This window comes from Euphorbia lathyris, chromosome 2, assembly GCF_963576675.1.
Source record: "Euphorbia lathyris chromosome 2, ddEupLath1.1, whole genome shotgun sequence".
Taxonomy (NCBI): domain Eukaryota; kingdom Viridiplantae; phylum Streptophyta; class Magnoliopsida; order Malpighiales; family Euphorbiaceae; genus Euphorbia; species Euphorbia lathyris.
This window is the reverse complement of record NC_088911.1, coordinates 125,668,810-125,686,407: the sequence shown is the minus strand read 5'-3', so window position 1 is coordinate 125,686,407 and position 17,598 is coordinate 125,668,810. Positions and strand designations below refer to the sequence as shown.

Here is a 17,598-nt window from a genome sequence, read left to right as displayed (position 1 = left end):
AATTTGGGGTTTAATTTATATGTGAAATTTTGATATTAATTTGATTATAATTTATATGTTAAATTTTTAGATTAATTTAGTGTAATTTTGAAGACGAAGCGGCCTACTATCGGGGAGAAATCTGTCCCGTCATCTGCTCGTCGTCTAGATATGGACAAGGAGGAGGATACACCACGACATACGAGAATACGTGATATTGATATATCGGGTCGTAGGCGGAGAGGGGCTGCGGCGGAACAGGTGCGGAGGGGTCCGATTGTGGATCAACCCGATATACGTGGAGTAGAGGCGGCGGCGGATTATGATGACCGAGATCGTGATAGCGATTCTGAGGAGGACTATTTGGAGGTGGTAGTCCGAGTACTGCGAGAGTCTGCAGCTCGTGGTGATGGCGAGGGTGAGGATGACGATGAGTTTATGGGCAATTATTTATTTACTTTTTTTAATTTAGTTAAATTTAATTAAATTTTTGTAATTTTTAGTTTGTTTAATTTAGTTTAACTAAATTTTTATGTTGTGAATTTTAGTTGTTGTAAATTTTATTTTGTTTAATTTAGTTTAACTAAATCTTTATTTTGTTAATTTTAGTTAAATTTTTATTTTGTTAATTCGGGTATTTACGGGTTGAATTCAATAGCGGAATAATTTTTTTACGGGTTTAATTCAACAACGGACTAATTTTTTTTACGTAGCAGGTATTTACGGGTTTAATTCAATAGCGGAATAGCTTTTTTTTCCTCCCGACACGTGGGCGTGTGGCTATCATGCCCCACCGTGAGGTCGGACGTGTGGCTATCACACCTCACCCTGTGGTCGAGCGTGATAGCCCCACGCCTCACCTTGTGGTCGGGCGTGTAGCTATCACGTCCGACCACACGGTGAGGCGTGGGGCTATCACGCCCGACCACACTGTGAGGCGTGATAGCCACACGCCCAAGTGTCGAGAGAGAAAAAAAAATAGCTTTTTCCCACCCTTAACTCATGAAAGGGTATTTTTGTCATTTCACAGGGCTAGGGGTGGGAATTTGAGGCTAGGTATAACAACACACTTATAAATTCACCATAAAGTCAAATAGGTGTAATAGATTTGGGCACTAAGTTTTTTTTTTATTAAATGTTTTAATTGTTTAATTGCCTAAATGTTTGAATTTGAATTTCAGGTTAGTAAATTTGGGAGAAGTTGATTAAGATTGAGTGTAAAAAGGTAAAGGTTTAAGATACATTTGGTTTATCTATTGTTTGTTGTTGGAAAAAATTGATTTTTCAAAAAGCATGAATCCTGCTTTTGTAAAAAACTACTTTTCGGCTATAAGGTAAACAAGAGGTGTCTAACCAAACACTTAAAACTCTTCATTTTAAAGTGGAAACATGAGAAAAAAAATAAGTAACCAAACACCTTATACTTGACAATGATACAATTACATAATATTTATAAAATTAATTTAGAAATTGTTAGAGGTTAATTCTCAATTCACAATGAAGTCAAAAATTTCAAGACTAACTAGTTTTTGGTTAGTACGATTCATATATTCATCTTTAACATATAAATATTATAATATTATTATAATTTAATAATTAAAATTAATACACTCAAAGGTGTTTTCTAAATTAAATTTTATTATTTTATTTTTTAAAAGCCTAATACACAAATAACCCAATGAACTTGTCCAAATGTTGCAACTGCCCCCTCTAACTTTCAATTGTAACAACTTACCCCTTAAACTTGTTTAATTGTAAACATAACCCCATATTGGGAATTTTTTTATCCCGTACTTGAAGCAACCGTAAAAATGTTTTCCCGGATTCATATCACGCCGAAGATCTGATTATCACACTCCACGAGCGTTGCAACTTTTGTATTTCATGTGTTTCTTCAATTGCAGTCCATGTCAGCAATTTGGGGTTATGTTTTACAATTGGATAAGTTTGAGGGGTTATGTTTTACAATTGGACAAGTTTGAGGGGTAAGTTGTTACAATTGAAAGTTCGGGGGAGCAGTTGCAATATTTGGACAAGTTCAGGGGGTTATTTGTGTATTAGGCCTTTTTTAAATAATATATTAAATTAGTTTTTAAATAATATTTTTTAATGTGCTGGTATATTTTCTCCTTCACGTGGGAGTTAGGGCTTTTTTTTTGCGACTAGATACATTGATTTGCTCTTAACATTTTATCGCTGACGTTTTTTTGGAAGAAATATTGATGTCGTTCTGTGCGTGTGGTACTGCTATGTTTCTATGATGCTGTGTGTTTTCACGCGTGCGGCTGGAGTTTTCCTCGAGTTTTTATGGTTTGCTTGCTTGTGCGACTATTATGATAGATGAGCTTTATGTCCTTGTAGCATATGTTTGTTTTATTGAAAAGTTCCTTCGGAATATTGCTTTTTCGGTAATTTCATGGAGCATTATTTTACTCAAATATCGCTCGCCGAGGAGGAGGACGTGCCTTTCGACTTTCCAGCTATTGGGCAGGAGAGAGTGGCAAGTATAAGTGGATTGGTGCTAATTGGTAGGTTCCTGACAGAGCGATCGATAAACTTTTCTACTATGAAATCGCGAATGACAAACATATGGATGCCAAGAAAGGCGTTTGAAATATTGCAGTGAATACGAACCTGCTCTCGTTTGAATTCTTTCATAGAGTTGATAGAGACTGTTTGATGGAAGGAGGGCCCTGGTCTTTTGACAATAAAATGCTAGTTCTGAGTGAGTGCAATGCTGGCCAGGATCCGGAACAAGTGGAACTTATGAAGATAAATATTTGGGTGTAGGTGTATGGAGTGTCGTTGGGTTGTTTCTCGGAAGTTGTAGGCAAACAAATAGGAGACTTTATTGGAAGCTTCATTAAATATGATGCTACAAATGAGTTGGGGTCTCGTAGATTAAAGTTTAATCGGATTAGGTATCTCTAGATGTAAGAAAGCCACTGAAATGATGTAAAAGAATAAAAAGGTCGGACTCGGAAGCTGTTTTTCTCCGGTTTAAATATGAGAGACTTTGCAATTTTTCTTTCCTTTGTGGTATCTTAGGTCACACAGAACGATTTTGTGATAACATATTTCACACTGATACTCATACATTAAAAAGGGAGTGAGGACTTTAGCTTGTTGCTCAGGCTCAAAGAGGGGGATCTTCTCGTATATCTTGTTGGCTCCCGGAGCCAAGTATGGTGGATGAAGGGATATGGATGAAGGGATATACTCAATTTAATTTGAATAAAGCCAATTATAAGACTATACTGTAGTGGAGGTAGAATTGCATCAATCAAATACCCTTACTTTAGAAATGAATTTTGCTCGATTGTATGAACAGAGGAAATATTGGCGGCCTCAGATTGAAGTGTCAGATTCTGATTTTCGGCTGGAGAATTCTATTTGTTAAATGTGATTTTTCTAAATAATAATTCATCAAGAAACTTTCTAGTAGAGGTGGAGAGCATCAAGCTAAGAACTTTATATTTGATTGAAGGAATAGAAGAGTCTGATGATTTAGACAGAGAGGAAACAACAATCAAGAACATGATAGTAAGGTTTCTATCCATACGATTAATGGCAATCATAATTATCAAACTACGCAACTTACGTGATCTAATCCACTGGGAAGGTATTTCTCCAGCTGATGTTGTTCATATGCAAAAACAAGACCCTTCATTTTTGCTTAAGGGGAAACTCCATATTGAGGAGGAGAGCAAAGTTATAGACCCAATAAATTGAAATAGGATGTTATTTATTTAACTTTAATTTGTGTGTGTGTGTGTGTCGTGGATTAATTTTAGTGTGGTTTATATTGAAACACGTTTCCACAATGATGTTGATTTGACAAAATTATTTAAATTAGAATTAAATCCCTAAGTTAAGATATTCCATTATATTAAATTTAAATGCTTTGATTTAATTGTTACTAATGTGTTTGTTCAAGTGTTGTTTGAGTATTTAATCCATAAGCGTAAAAGAAATTAAGACCAAGGCCCAAAGCCCATTAAGCAAGGTCAGAGCCCAACCAATCAGATCCAAAATTTGTGAACCAACTCAGTCATCAAGAAGAAGGATCCAGAAGACTTGCTAACTACTTCACAATGAAGTCACTGAGTTCAACACACAACAAACAAAGTAGAAGTGACTTAGCTAACTTAGAGATAAAGGCTACCCAAATATGGAAAGCTTTAGTTGAGCCAGAACAGTTGTCGTTCCGGTGTCCAGAAATCTTTACCATAAATAGAGAGACAACCTGACGCGTACTCACCAAAAGCTTCTGAAGAACTGATCAAGACAGAAAAGACTACGTTCTCACTGGCCGAAGACACTGAGCACTGAGGAGTGAAAGGGACAGTAAAGCCGTTTCCCTCTAACGGTTATTTTGAATTTTGAAATGACAGAAGGCTCAAGGTGTCACTATAAATAGACTTTTCATTTGCTTCATTTGATGCAGATCTTCACCAAGTCGAAACACTGACCAAATTCCTACTTGAAGTTCTGTGCCAAAGCAAAGCAAAGCAATCTTACACCCATTCTTACTCTTGTGTAAAAGATTAGATTTTAGATCATTCAAAGTGTTCTATGTATTTAGAACAAAAACCTTTATCAATTCTAAGATTGTTATGGGACACTGAGTTGCTCGGTTTTAGCACTCAGTGGTAGAAAAGTGTTGAGTATAGGATATAGAGGAAGGTACTCTGTATACCCGCTGACTATTGTAAGGGGTTTGTGCTCTACCCAAAAGAGCTTAGTAGTTGATTAAAGCTCAGAATGATTCTAGGGATTGGATGTATGCAGGAGGCCGAACCAGGATAAAACTGCTGAGTAACATTCTCTAACCCTTAACTCTTTATCTGCTTGCTCTTTATTGTCCCTAGTGAAACACTTAACTGAATATATACTGAATTGTGTGATTTGGTGCTGAGCTCAGGAATAGATTGTCTAATGCTATCTCCTGGCTCAATGTTAGAAGCAGTCTTAGTCCTTGATTAACTAAAGCTGTATCTGACCTCACTCAATATCACTGTGCTAACAACTAAGTGAAAAATCTTAAGTATTAAAAGAAACAAGTCAACCTTTAAAGGAATTTTTTTTAAATAAGGCCTTACCCCCCCCCCCCCCCCCCCCAGGAACTAATTCTCACATTATAAGGAACAGTTTAATTTTAAAACGTGCTATTTATTTTGGTGTGTTTTAGTTTTAAGCACTGCTGTAAATTTAGTTAGTTATTTGACAATTTCTTTGCAGTTTCTTTTGGTAGAAAGTTGTATTTTTTTTCTTTTATATAATGAAGTTTGAAAGGACATCATTTAAGTTCCTTTTCATAAAAAAAAAAGTTACGAAGGTCTGAGGTTCTGTATAATGATTCTCATCTATTAGCAACATAGGTTCCAAAGGTAGAAAACCAAAGAAAAAGAGATGCGATTTAAATTGGAGTCTAGTAACCAATTAACCCATAACTCAATCTTAGACTTTGGGCCATAACACTGCTTCCTTGCAACTGCTCTTTCTACGTATTCTCCCACTTTCAAGAACTATCATATTTTCACATAACTGCTTCCATGTACTGCTACTTGATTCAATAACTATCATACTTTCATCATGGTTAAGAACTCTCATTCATTTGCTTTGAAATTAAAACATGCGTGTTGTATTATAACTTTCAATTCTCCACATAACCACAGTTAGCCTTTAGTTTATCCCTTTAATTTTTTGAACTATTAATTTTAATTACAATAAATATATGATTAGTTAATTAATCATAAACTTACTAATAGATTAAAATTAATTAAATAATCTAAATTATTTATTTAGGTCTAAACTTATTTATAATCATAAATTTTGGTTCCAAATAATTAAGGACATAACAGTGAAACACTGGCTTATATATTGTAAGGAAGTGAATACTTATTGTCAAACAACATGTTTTTTATTTTTATTTTTCCCAAGAATTAACATGGTGTTTTTTTAATGGGCTAAAATGGAAAAATTGAGAACAAATGTTGTAAGGGTTAGATTGGAAAAATGGAGGGATTTTTTTTTATTGGAACACAGTTGATGGGGTTGGGTTTTGTAATAAGGGATAAGGGGAAACAAATACATTTAACGTTATAATGTTTATAACACTGTAACATCTAAAATTGTAGTACATCCATTTCATATTATATGACTTTTTAGAGATATTTTTTTGTTTCATATTACATGTCATTTTATATGATCAGTATACGTTAAGTCATCTTTTTTTTTTGCTATATAAGGCAAATTTACGAAAATTAATTAGAATAATGGCTTATTATAGAATAAATAAATATTCGAATCAATAAATAAAGGGCAACAATATTTTTTTTCAATATCCTTAATTTCTATACAACTCTCTAAAAATACATGTAATATGAAACGGAAGGAGTACAATTTTATCTCTAATATTAGTAGTGAAATGAAAAATTACTCGTGGAGTGTTTTTTTTCTTTTTTCACCTTATCCGGGTAATAAATGTATAGATGCTATACGATTATTGAATTATTTTGGGTTAAGGTGCAAAAATACCCTTAACGTTTTGGGTCAGGAGCAACTTTACCCCTAACGTCTAAAATGGTGCAATTTTACCCCTAACGTTTGTAGCCAAGAACAATTTTACCCCTAACGTTGATAAATTGGGTCAATTTCAGAAATAATTCATCAAACTGTCTTCTCGGTCATGAATCTTATGATCTACACTTCACATGTGCGTCATTTTCTCAGTAACAAATCATAAACATTTATTGGGATGTGAAAAACAATAAAAATATATACTGTCTTTTGTACGAATTAGACAAAAAAATTTAAAAAATTCACCGAAATTATAAATATTAATCTCCAATTCTATTATTAAATTACAAAAACCATGAAATCCTTTTTTTTAGAATGAATTGATATGCAATTGGTGCAAAATAATGAACAAAAATATCTTTGTTTTATAATAGTGTCTGAAATTGATCCAAATTACCAACGTTAAGGGTAAAATTGCACCATTTTAGATGTTAGGCGTAAAATTGGTCCTGACCCAAAACGTTAGGGGTATTTTTTCACCTTAACCCAATTATTTTTAGGAATTTTATAAACTTGCAGCCGAACGAATAATCAATATTACAAATTAGTTAATTCCAAAAAATAATAAAAAAGAAAAAGAAACAAAAAAAAAACCAAACAGCTTTTGCTTTTTTCTGCAGATTGTGGCTAATTTCAGAAAGCAAATAGCAATCATCAAAATCAGTGAAAGCGGAGTATATAGAGAGGAAAGGAAACTCAGTGACATCACAAAAACTCCGATCGATCGACGGTCATCATCATGTCGTTTTCTTTCTTCAAGCCTTCTCGGCCAAAGACGCCGCAAGAGGTGGTGAAATCATTGAAGGAGAGCCTCATGGCGCTTGATACCAAAACTGTTGTTGAAGTTAAAGCCCTTGAGAAGGTTTTTTTTTTTTCGCTTTCTTATTATCTCACTTATTGTTTTCTTTTTCAATTCTCCCTTACGTTGACAATTTGATGTAGTTATAGTTTAATTTCTGGTTGAATGCGATTATTTGCTTTAAAGCTCTTGCAATTTTGCTTCTAGAACAGTTAGCCATTGTAATTTTTGCCGGTTTAGGTGGATTATTGGATCAGTAATGAATTAACCCTGAAAAAATGAAGGGAAGGGAAGGGTACTAGGGATGTCTTTACTGTTTATCATTATTTTGTTTAGTGGTTGCTTGTGGAAAATTTAGAACTAGCTGCTCCAAAGAGCTCAGACAAGAGCTGCAAAATACATGGCTGACTCATATCTGATGGTATATATTGTTGCGCGGCTGCAGTTGTGGCGTTTGTGCATTTCTCCTTATGTAATGTGGTCGATTGGTCACTTAACAAGCAATAAACATGTTTTGATCTCAGTATTTTTTTATGGAATGGTTACTCTTATGCTTCAATCTGGCAATCTCTTGGCTGCAGGCCCACGACTTTTATGGTCTTACTATTGGGTCTCCAAGGTTGTGGATAAGAGCCTTTATATGTTAGGAGCAGCATTGCCCAGGGAGGGTAATTAAATGGTCATGGAGATTATATATTGTTTCATTTAGCTTTATTAATTACTGATGTTGACCTTGAGTGTTGTTATTACTGAAAACCCGTGGAGTCCGTTATTGATGCTTTGTCATTTCTGTACTCAAGATTTTAAACTTCTTTCTTGTAAACTATGTTTTATTCCTCAGGCTTTGGAAGATGTTGAGAAAAATCTTTCCGGAGTGAGATGTATGCTTTGTGGTGATAGCGAGGTTGAACCAAATCCAGATCAAGTTTCACAGCTGGTTCTTGAAGTTTGTAAAGAGGATGTTATCTCTCTTATGATTCACAAACTACCTAATTTGGGGTGGGAAGTGAGTTTGAACTGTTCCTTGCAATTTAACAAGCATTATCAGTGTATTTGCAATGCATACACTAATTTGATGTACATTGTCTATTTAAACCAGGCGAGGAAGGATTTGGTGCACTGTTGGTCCATATTGTTAAAGCAAAAGGTTGATTCCAAATATTTCTCTGTAGAATACATAGAGAACCATTTTGAATTACTAGACTTTCTTGTCGTGTGGTAAGATTACATAATCCCCCCTCCCCCCTTCTTCCAATGGCTCTTGTTAATATTATTTATGTATCAGATGAGCTTTTCATGTGTGTCTCTTTCTACTTTGGGTCTTTCTTGACTTGATGGCCTTTCTGAGTATTACATGCGGAGAGGTAGGAGCAACATTTTGAACATTCCAAAACTGGAAACTGTTTTATGATATCACAAGAAGTCCAAGAGTCATACAAATTATAAATGTTTATGTTATAGAGAAGTCCAACTAGCTCAATCCTGATAACTCCAAGAAATATTAACCACAAAAATACACACTGTTATTGTGCATGCATTGTTTGATGGGCATTATATTATTTTTTTCTTAAGTTAATAACTGTGTGTGGCCTTTGACAATCCTAAATGAGTATATCTAAGAGACATGCTGAGTAATTTTCAGGATATGTAAAGATTTTTCCATCCATTTGAAGTTCAAAAATTCCAAATACTTGTGTTCTAGTATTTCTACCTTGATGCATTTATCTTTTGGAAAGCTGAGTTAGAATAACTGTGGTTAAAAGGTGAAGAAATGCAGTTACTTCATTGTTTGCAAAGCAGAGAAAAAGAGATTGATTTCTTGTATTGGTTTCTGATTGTGAAACTCAAATTGCATGAAACTTACTGTTGTCTTTTGGAAACAGCTATGATAACAAGGAAATTGCCTTGAATTGTGGACTTATGCTAAGGGAGTGCATCAAATTTCCTTCGCTTGCAAAGTAAGTGATCAAACTGTTTGTCAATTTCCTTTTCTTTTCTCCTCTTTCAAGTCCTTAATGATGTTACTTCAAGTTCATGGCATATGTGACAGAAACTTTGTTCTTTATACTTGATATGTATATACTTTTTGGAATAAAGCTCTATAGCAGATGTGTTGGGGTAGTTCTTGGTTTTCTCTTGATTTTGGCATAGTTTCTATGCTCCAAGTTCATAAATCTTTAAGTAGTTGCATTCTTGTATGTCACCTTTATCATCATCGAAGTTAGCAACCATTTGACTCTGTTGGATCATGATTATTTCCTTGGTTTTGAGGCTTGATTCCATTATGTAGAAAAGGTTTGTCATCTTGAGCCCCCAACCTGTAGGGTTTAAGTTGATTTTGCAGGGAACTACATCAAAAGTTAGCTGCCTTGCCTTATTTTGTTACTGTATGTTTATAGTTCTCTTGTGGCTAATTTTTTGAGTGTATGTTTGTCATCAGCCATTTTATCTTATTTCGGTTGCATGATAATAAAAATTTATTGATGCATCCTTATGATTTTCAAGATGTGCTTATGCTAGTTGTGAAGATTGATATCAGTGTAGCTCCTTTCTGTGTTTCTGAGGTTGAGTTGTGGGCTGAAGCCATTATCTGAAATTTATGGGTTGTACTTGAATAAGTTGAGCCTACGTTGCTTCAATATTATAGCTTGTTTGCAATGCAATAACTCGTGTAAGCTAGTCTAAGTAGATGCTTTCTGTCACTTTATCTTTTAACTTCTTAGCTAACAAAAGTTTGTTTATATGTCTTTGGAATGTTAGATTAGTGCTTTTATTTATGTGAATATGAGTGAGGATTCTAGATCCTTAACTTTCACATTGTCTGCCATCATAGAATTCTGAGTTTTACTTTGATTATTGGTAGTTGCTTATATGCCTGGTTTGGTGATGTAACTTCTGGAAGGTTGGAGGAACATTAAAAAAAGTTGAGGGGCATTAGCTTGATGAGCACATCCACATGTTTGGTGTGGTGTTTCTGGTTTTAGTACTGTACAAAAGCTCTTTTTATAAGGGAAAAAAAAGGTTATTTTGAGCCTGGTCAAGAGTTGGAGGACTTGGTCCCTTGTAGTTATATTTCATTGCAATTTTTGATTTTTTTTTTTTTTTTAAATTTTTGGTGCTTTGTATTTATTATTGTAATAGTCTTTTGTTGTGGCTTTTCCTATGTTTTACATCTTGTTCATGTTGGGTTTCTCCTCTTATTTTTTTTTTTGGGCTTCTAACTTAAATCTGCAGCCTTCAACAAATATTATGCTTGAATACATTATCTCCTTGCACATTTGTGGCTTTTCTTCCTATTGAGATGCTGATAATTTTTACACAGCATTGGTTGTTATTTTATTATTTACTAAACTATATTATGTGCTGTTTTTGGGCACAAGGACTTGACTGCTCTTGCATGAGATCTGGTTTTGGTATAAGATTTCCTCCCAATGTGCTCGTAAATTATCTTTCCTATTTTGGATTAATTGGAAGCTATTCTAATTTGATTGATGGAACACCTTTTGCTGCTCAAATAAACAAATAATATCTGTAAGACTGGATATTAGACATAGAATTTACTTATTTAGGCTGGCCTTTAAGTGCATGTTTTCTTGGTCAGTGGAAATTCGTTGATAGGACTGGCTAGAACAGCTCAACTGAGATTGATATTGTTATCCTCCTGTTTTCCTAAAATCAAATTTTCTATCTGCTTGTTCAATCAAACAGTTGAATGTTAGACTGGTGATGAAATCATAATTTCTTTTGAAATATGCTTAGCATGCTTTATTCTACAAGACTATAAAATTTTAATTTTTCACACTGTAATTTTGTAGTGTTTTTTCAGGTACATATTAGAGTCTACAAGCTTTGTGTTGTTTTTTAAATTTGTGGAGTTGCCGAACTTTGATGTTGCTTCTGATGCTTTCTCTACTTTCAAGGTCAGAGTTATGAGTTTGCAAGTTCTTAGATTCTTTTATGTTTACCTGTTGGGTTTTAAGCCTTTGGTTATGCATACTTTACATTTCTCTACGTATATGCTTGCAGGATTTGCTTACTAAACACGGTACTGTGGTAGCAGAATATCTCACTGCTCATTATGATGAGGTACTCACTAATTATGATTTTTATGGTGTGATTCTGTATATAGATATAGACAGAGTCAGAATCTTTGTTTAGAATTTGGTATATATTTGTGTTGGTCAAATTATATACAGGAAAAGATCTGCTTTGTAAGGTGCCTCTTTTATTACTACTAAGTGGATGCAGTTAAATGTGAAGGATGACAATATTATCATAAAGCGATGCAATTCTTTACTACTTTTCTGCACCCTTTATTTTTTGGATGATGAAAGATGATTCTCTGTACAATTGCTTTTGCTACTTATCTTATTCTATTCAGTTTCCTGTAGAAGATGGCTAACATGATAAGATAATGTTGTTCCAGTTCTTTGATATGTATGAAAAACTACTGACATCTCCAAATTATGTGACAAGAAGGCAATCATTAAAGGTTAGTTTCTGCTGTAAGTTTCCAGAATTTTCTCTGCAGCAGTTCTTTTGCTAAGTAAACGTTATCATGTTAATGGTTATAGCTTCTCTCGGAATTCCTTTTGGAGCCTCCATGTTCTCATATAATGAAGCGCTATATTTTAGAAGTTCGATTTTTGAAAATCATGATGACATTGCTGAAGGTATTTTCATTTCCACTCATTTTTTTCATCATTGTTTTGGATTTATTTTGTTTGAGGCAACAACTGAGCATGTTATGTTGTACATGGATATTGTGAAGTAATCGTGATTCATGCCAATGACTAGTTAAATAAGAATTCTGATCGAGCTTAGAAAAGTCCAAAGAGATAAGAAGAACGTAAGCTAAATGCCTTCAACCAAGATCTCTCCAATTTTGATGTTTTTGAAGCTTTGGTTTGAGAATTGGAACTTATTGGTTTTATGCGATTGAAAATATATAATTGCAAATTTGCAATTGCTTCAAAGTAATTTTGACATGCAAGATAATTGTCTTTGTCCTTCTTTCATAATCAGCTTTGCTTGTCTTTTTATTTTTGTTCTTATAAACAGGTAAGATATATCATTTATGGGGTAAATTTCATCAATAGTGTACAACCTTTGCGCCATTTCACATTTTGGTGTACAACTTGTACGCGCCACGTCAGCAGTTTGGCCGGTCAAAAAGTAAAAAATTCACCCACCACATATGCAATTACTAAAACACCCTCATTTAGGTTTTCTTCCTAAAATTACCTTTCTCTCTCTTCAAATTATTTCTTTCTTTCTCTCTTAAGAGTAGCCGATTACCACCGAAATCCAACGAAAAACCAACATCAAACCTTACAAAACCAACAATATTTATGAATTAAAAACAAAACAAAAACAAAATTGTCATCAACCTTGTTTATCATCTTCTTCAACCTTTTGATTATTCTGATCATCAGAAGAAACAACTTGTCTTTCACTTTCATTTTCCACTTTCACTTGATTTTCACCTGCAATCTCTTCCTTAACCTCTTCTTCTTCAACAGTCAAGAGATAAACCCCAAAATTAACACAGCTAAGAACAGCCAAAAACCAGTAGAAAAAATTCAAGTTATTCCGATTAATATCATCACCATGTAACCATCCCAATTTACTCGGAGCAATTTTCCCAGTCACCATATTAATCAAATTAACCAAAACACTGCTCAAAAAATACCCAAACGACAGAGAAAGAAAAGTGAAAGAAATCGACAAAGATTTCATCTCGGACGGCGCTTCCCGGTGGAAAAACTCCAGTAATCCGACGAGTGTAAACATATCAGCAACCCCAAAAATCCCAAATTGAAATGAAAGCCAAAAGACACTAATTTTAGGGTGTCCAAGATCTGAAATCGCTTGACTTCAATTAATCTGGTGAAGGCCATGGAAATTGCAGAGGACGAGAAAGAAAGAAATACTTTGGTGTTCTTAAGAGAGAAAGAAGAAGAGAAGAAGATGAAGAGAGAGAGAGAGAGGAGTTAGAGAGAGAAATTGAGAAATGGGTAAGGAAGAAGAAGAGGGGTAAAAGAGACAATTAATTTTCTAGGAGTTGAAAAATGATGAGGTGGCATGGTGACTAGGCGTTGACCGGTCAACTTTACCTGTTGTACACCAAAGTGTGAGACAAAGTGAAGGTTGTATACCAAAGTGTGAAATGGGGCAAAGTTGTACACTATTGACGAAACTCATCCATTATTTATGTGATCCATGAATGTAAAAGCACATTGCAATCTCTTGAGAATTGGCACTTTTAAGCTTGTATCCGCTGGTTTTCATATCACTTCTAGCGCATAATTTGTCCTTTTTTTCATGTGGTCTGCAATAATAGTTATTACATGAATGCTTTTTTTTTTTTTGGTTGGTGAATGCTTTATATATGAGAAGTTGTCACTTTTAGCATGGAATGCACTAGGCAGCTGTTTAATTGTGAGTTGTGACGCTTGACTTGTTTTATGGATGCAAATGGTTTAGTCTGGTTCTAGTGAGAAGGTGATTGATGCAGATAACTTTTTCTATAAACAGGAATCTAGTTTTACTTCTTGACTGTTCTGTGGCATTAGAAATTCTCATCTTTGTGTTTATATTTACATACTCAATATAGCTATGAGAGCTTTGTGCGCTTTTTCTATCTGTCAGATAAGATACTAAGGTTTGTTTGAGTCTGCTTCCTTGGTATGTTACAAATTTCAAATTGGTAACTGTCTATCAGTTGTGCATGTACTTTGTTTTGTAGTTCATTAGTTTACTTCCCCTTCGATGTTCTTTATTCGTTTATGATAACCTACTCGCATAATGTGACCCTTTTCTGTAATGTGACCCTTTTCTTTATCTATTTGTGTTTTGTTTGTCTGAGCAGGACTCGAGTAAAAATATCCAGATTTCAGCTTTCCACATTTTCAAGGTTAGAATTAACTTTCTTTTGTCATCTTATTCTGGTAGCTAATCAAACCCTGACTATTTCTGTTGCAAGGACACTGCCATTTCCCCATACTTTCATCTTGAAATTTTGATCCCTTATCTTTCACATTGGTGCAATTCTATTGCAACTAGATCCCTATCATTTATAGAGCACATAGGTCGATTTGACTCCAAAAGGCCCAAATTAGTGTTAGGTGTTAATGCAATTACGATAAACGAAACACAAACAAACACTCAAGAATTGTTTACCCAGTTCGCCACTCAATTTGAATGACTACGTCTGGGGGCACTACCAAGCCAGGATATTTTACTATGATTTTAGAGATACAAATTACAAAGAAAGAGGCTATATTTATACTCCTCAAGTTGAATCGCTGAAGTAGATCTATAAGTCTCCAAAGCCCAACAATTAGTTATACCATGTAGTGAAGGCTATTATCTGCCTGCAATCCAGTTCATGAAAATGTTCATATGCCTTTTCATTTGAAATTTGTTCCTTATTAAATTGATGGGTAATATGATATGGATTGTGATTACCAAAAATAACGAGAAAAAGTAGAACTTTCCGTTTCCTTGCATGTATGCCTTAGCCCGCCCTCTAAACGCTGAACAGATATTGCAGCAAGTGTTGGAAGTATAAAATTTTTCATTTGCAGCTTTCAGTTTTTCATTTTTATGTGCAGGTCTTTGTTGCTAATCCTAACAAGCCACGGGAAGTAAAATTAATTTTGGCAAAAAACAGTGCAGGATTGGTGGAATTGCTTGACAATCTTTCTGTTGGAAAAGGTAACCATGAATGCAACAATGTCCTCTTACGAATTAAGGGTAAAAAAACAACCCTAAAGTTGACAGATGGGATCAATGTAGTCCAAATCAGCTCAGCCCTAAACTTGGTAATATTTAATAGTCAAGTACAATCAGCCTCTCTCCGTATTTCTCTTGACTGTGAGAAACAAAATGCTAAATCTTTGCATCCTAACAAAGTGGACATATATATATATATATATATATAATATCAAAAATAAGTTCTTGCCCTCCATACCCTAAATTCTTGAAGTAAATCCTCAAAAGATAGTGACGAGTTTTGTTTCCAGTATCAAATATATATATGATGCTTTGTTAGGATGTAGAGACTTGCTGTTTTGTTTCTCACAATCAAGACCGTGACTAACACAAAATGAGACTGATTGTACTTGGACTAATTTGGAAAAATATTGTCAAGTATATAAGTATATAATTGAGTTGATACCTAAAATTCAATTTTGCGCTAAATTGATCCGCCTGTTAATTTTAGGCCTATTTTGACCTCAATTCATCCTCTTACTGCTGCATAGGCTTTCCCGTGGAGAGTAATTAATGAACCGTTGTCTGTAAAATTTTGTAATTTCACCTGTGGTCATCCTCTGATGTCAGGTGCCGAGGATGAGCAGTTTGAAGAGGAAAAAGAACTGATCATCAAGGAAATTCAAAAAGTAACGCGACAGTTGAATATGGATTCTTAAATTCTCCTAATATCTGTGTTTTGTTAAGCCTTGAGATTCATACTAATCGTATTTGATCTTTTCCGACAACCGGGTTCTGGGTATCTTGAAAGCAGTAGTTTGTAGAGATAAGTGCTTGTAATAATTTTATTCTGTCATAAATCATGTTAACTATTATTATTATTGCCCTTTTTAGTCCAGTGGCCTACGATTGCTTTGTATTATAAACTCTTTCTGGATCATGGATTCAACGGCCACTGGTGTAAATCATGGCTTTATTTTAGGGTTGTTAAGTTTTGACGCGATATCACAATTTGTAGAGATAATCTGTTGGACACGATTATCATTTTTTTGTGTCCTTTTTATTATATATTCATGTTATTTGTTGTGATACATCATTCCGTTTTGACACCTCTACTTTATTTACAAATGTGAACATGCATATAATTTCAAAAAGGATTGTTGGATTAGCTATATCGTAATTTGGTACTTCTTTTATGTTTATTTTTTGGGTAAATTTCAAATAAAATTCTCGTGGTTTCACTAATTTTCAGATAAAGGATTGTGGTTTACTTTTTATCTGAGGTTTCACACTTGGATTAAAGAGAGAGAAAGTTAATGTTTAGAGAGAGAAAGTTCCAAAAAAGATAATTTTCGAAAATCGAAAATGTAGTTCCATAGAAAATATGACATTAAACAACTTTAATTTTTGAAAATTTTCATTTTAAGGTCGTTAAAGATAGTTTTAATAGTATTAATCCAAGTGTGAAACCTCAATCCTCGTTTTGACAAAAAGTAAACTACAGTCCTTTATCTAAAAATTAGTGAAACCCTTATTTTTTTAATTAAATTATGCCATTCTTCAGTTGGATAAAAGGGCTCTTCAACTTGACTATGCAATTCGGGGTAGAAATTTTAGGTATCATTTTGGTGTTTTAACTTGATATTTGATCAAAGTTATTGTAAAATGATTCGTGTTAGCATTAAAGCACATGTCATTTGGTATTAATCATGTTATGTTTGGACTAACTTAATTTAACAAGAAACATCAACTTGTGATTCATATTAATACTCCAAGTTTATTTAAGCCAAGATTACAAGTTAAGTTTACAATAAATATCTTCTTTTCTGAATTGACATATAAAAACTAAATTGCCTTAAAAAATCTTATGAAAAATAAAATAATTAGATTCTAAAATATAACTATCATATTTTCTTTAAATTAATTTTTAAAACTATACAGCCGGAAAAAAATATGTACACTAGAATTGACCCATTTACCCAAATGATACGTAATTTATAAATTCCATTATAAACACCTATTTAAATGAGATATTTTAGGAAGGATCAGGTATTCGTCCTCTCTAAAAAAACATTGAATTCAAACATTTGATTTGTCCTAATATATTACATATATAAAGTCAATAAACAAAAACACATTTGGTACAATATTAGAGTTTCAGCTGATATGATGAAATATTAGAATTTTAGATAATGTGGCAAAATATTAGAACATCACCATACAACTTAATAATAGTTATTAGATTTTGTTACCACTAATCAAGATCGCTTCCTAATATTGAAGTTCATCATGCAGAAATTTAAGAGGGAAGGTGCTCATACCAAAAATAGGAAGAGCGTGCTACAAATTTGAGTAAAACTTCCTTTCATGCATTAGATAAGAACATCAAGTTCCAATTATCAAACATTTTCCAAAGCCAGTTATTATTTAAAGAAACAAAAATGGCTCGTTTAGACATACAAATAAAAGATGGTAAGCCTAGACAACTACTTGTGTCAAGATGAGAATGGACTCTCAACAAA

The 17,598-nt window shown here is 33.8% G+C and overlaps 1 protein-coding gene across 2 annotated transcripts; it reads left to right on the top strand.

Moving 5' to 3' along the window:
• Window positions 1-7,122: 7,122 nt before the first annotated feature.
• LOC136219848 (uncharacterized) lies at window positions 7,123-16,169 on the top strand. 2 transcript variants are annotated; one of them, XM_066007406.1, is made up of 11 exons: window positions 7,123-7,423; window positions 8,202-8,366; window positions 8,460-8,578; window positions 9,244-9,318; window positions 11,187-11,280; window positions 11,387-11,446; window positions 11,787-11,852; window positions 11,935-12,033; window positions 14,232-14,276; window positions 15,036-15,079; window positions 15,707-16,169. In XM_066007406.1, the coding sequence occupies exons 1-10, from the start codon at window positions 7,301-7,303 to the stop codon at window positions 15,057-15,059; spliced, it is 870 nt and encodes a 289-aa protein (XP_065863478.1). In that variant the 5' UTR covers window positions 7,123-7,300; the 3' UTR covers window positions 15,060-15,079; window positions 15,707-16,169. The 2 variants fall into 2 exon arrangements, with proteins under 2 accessions (XP_065863478.1, XP_065863477.1); XM_066007405.1 differs by having other exon boundaries at window positions 14,977-15,079.
• The last annotated feature ends 1,429 nt before the right edge of the window (window positions 16,170-17,598 follow it).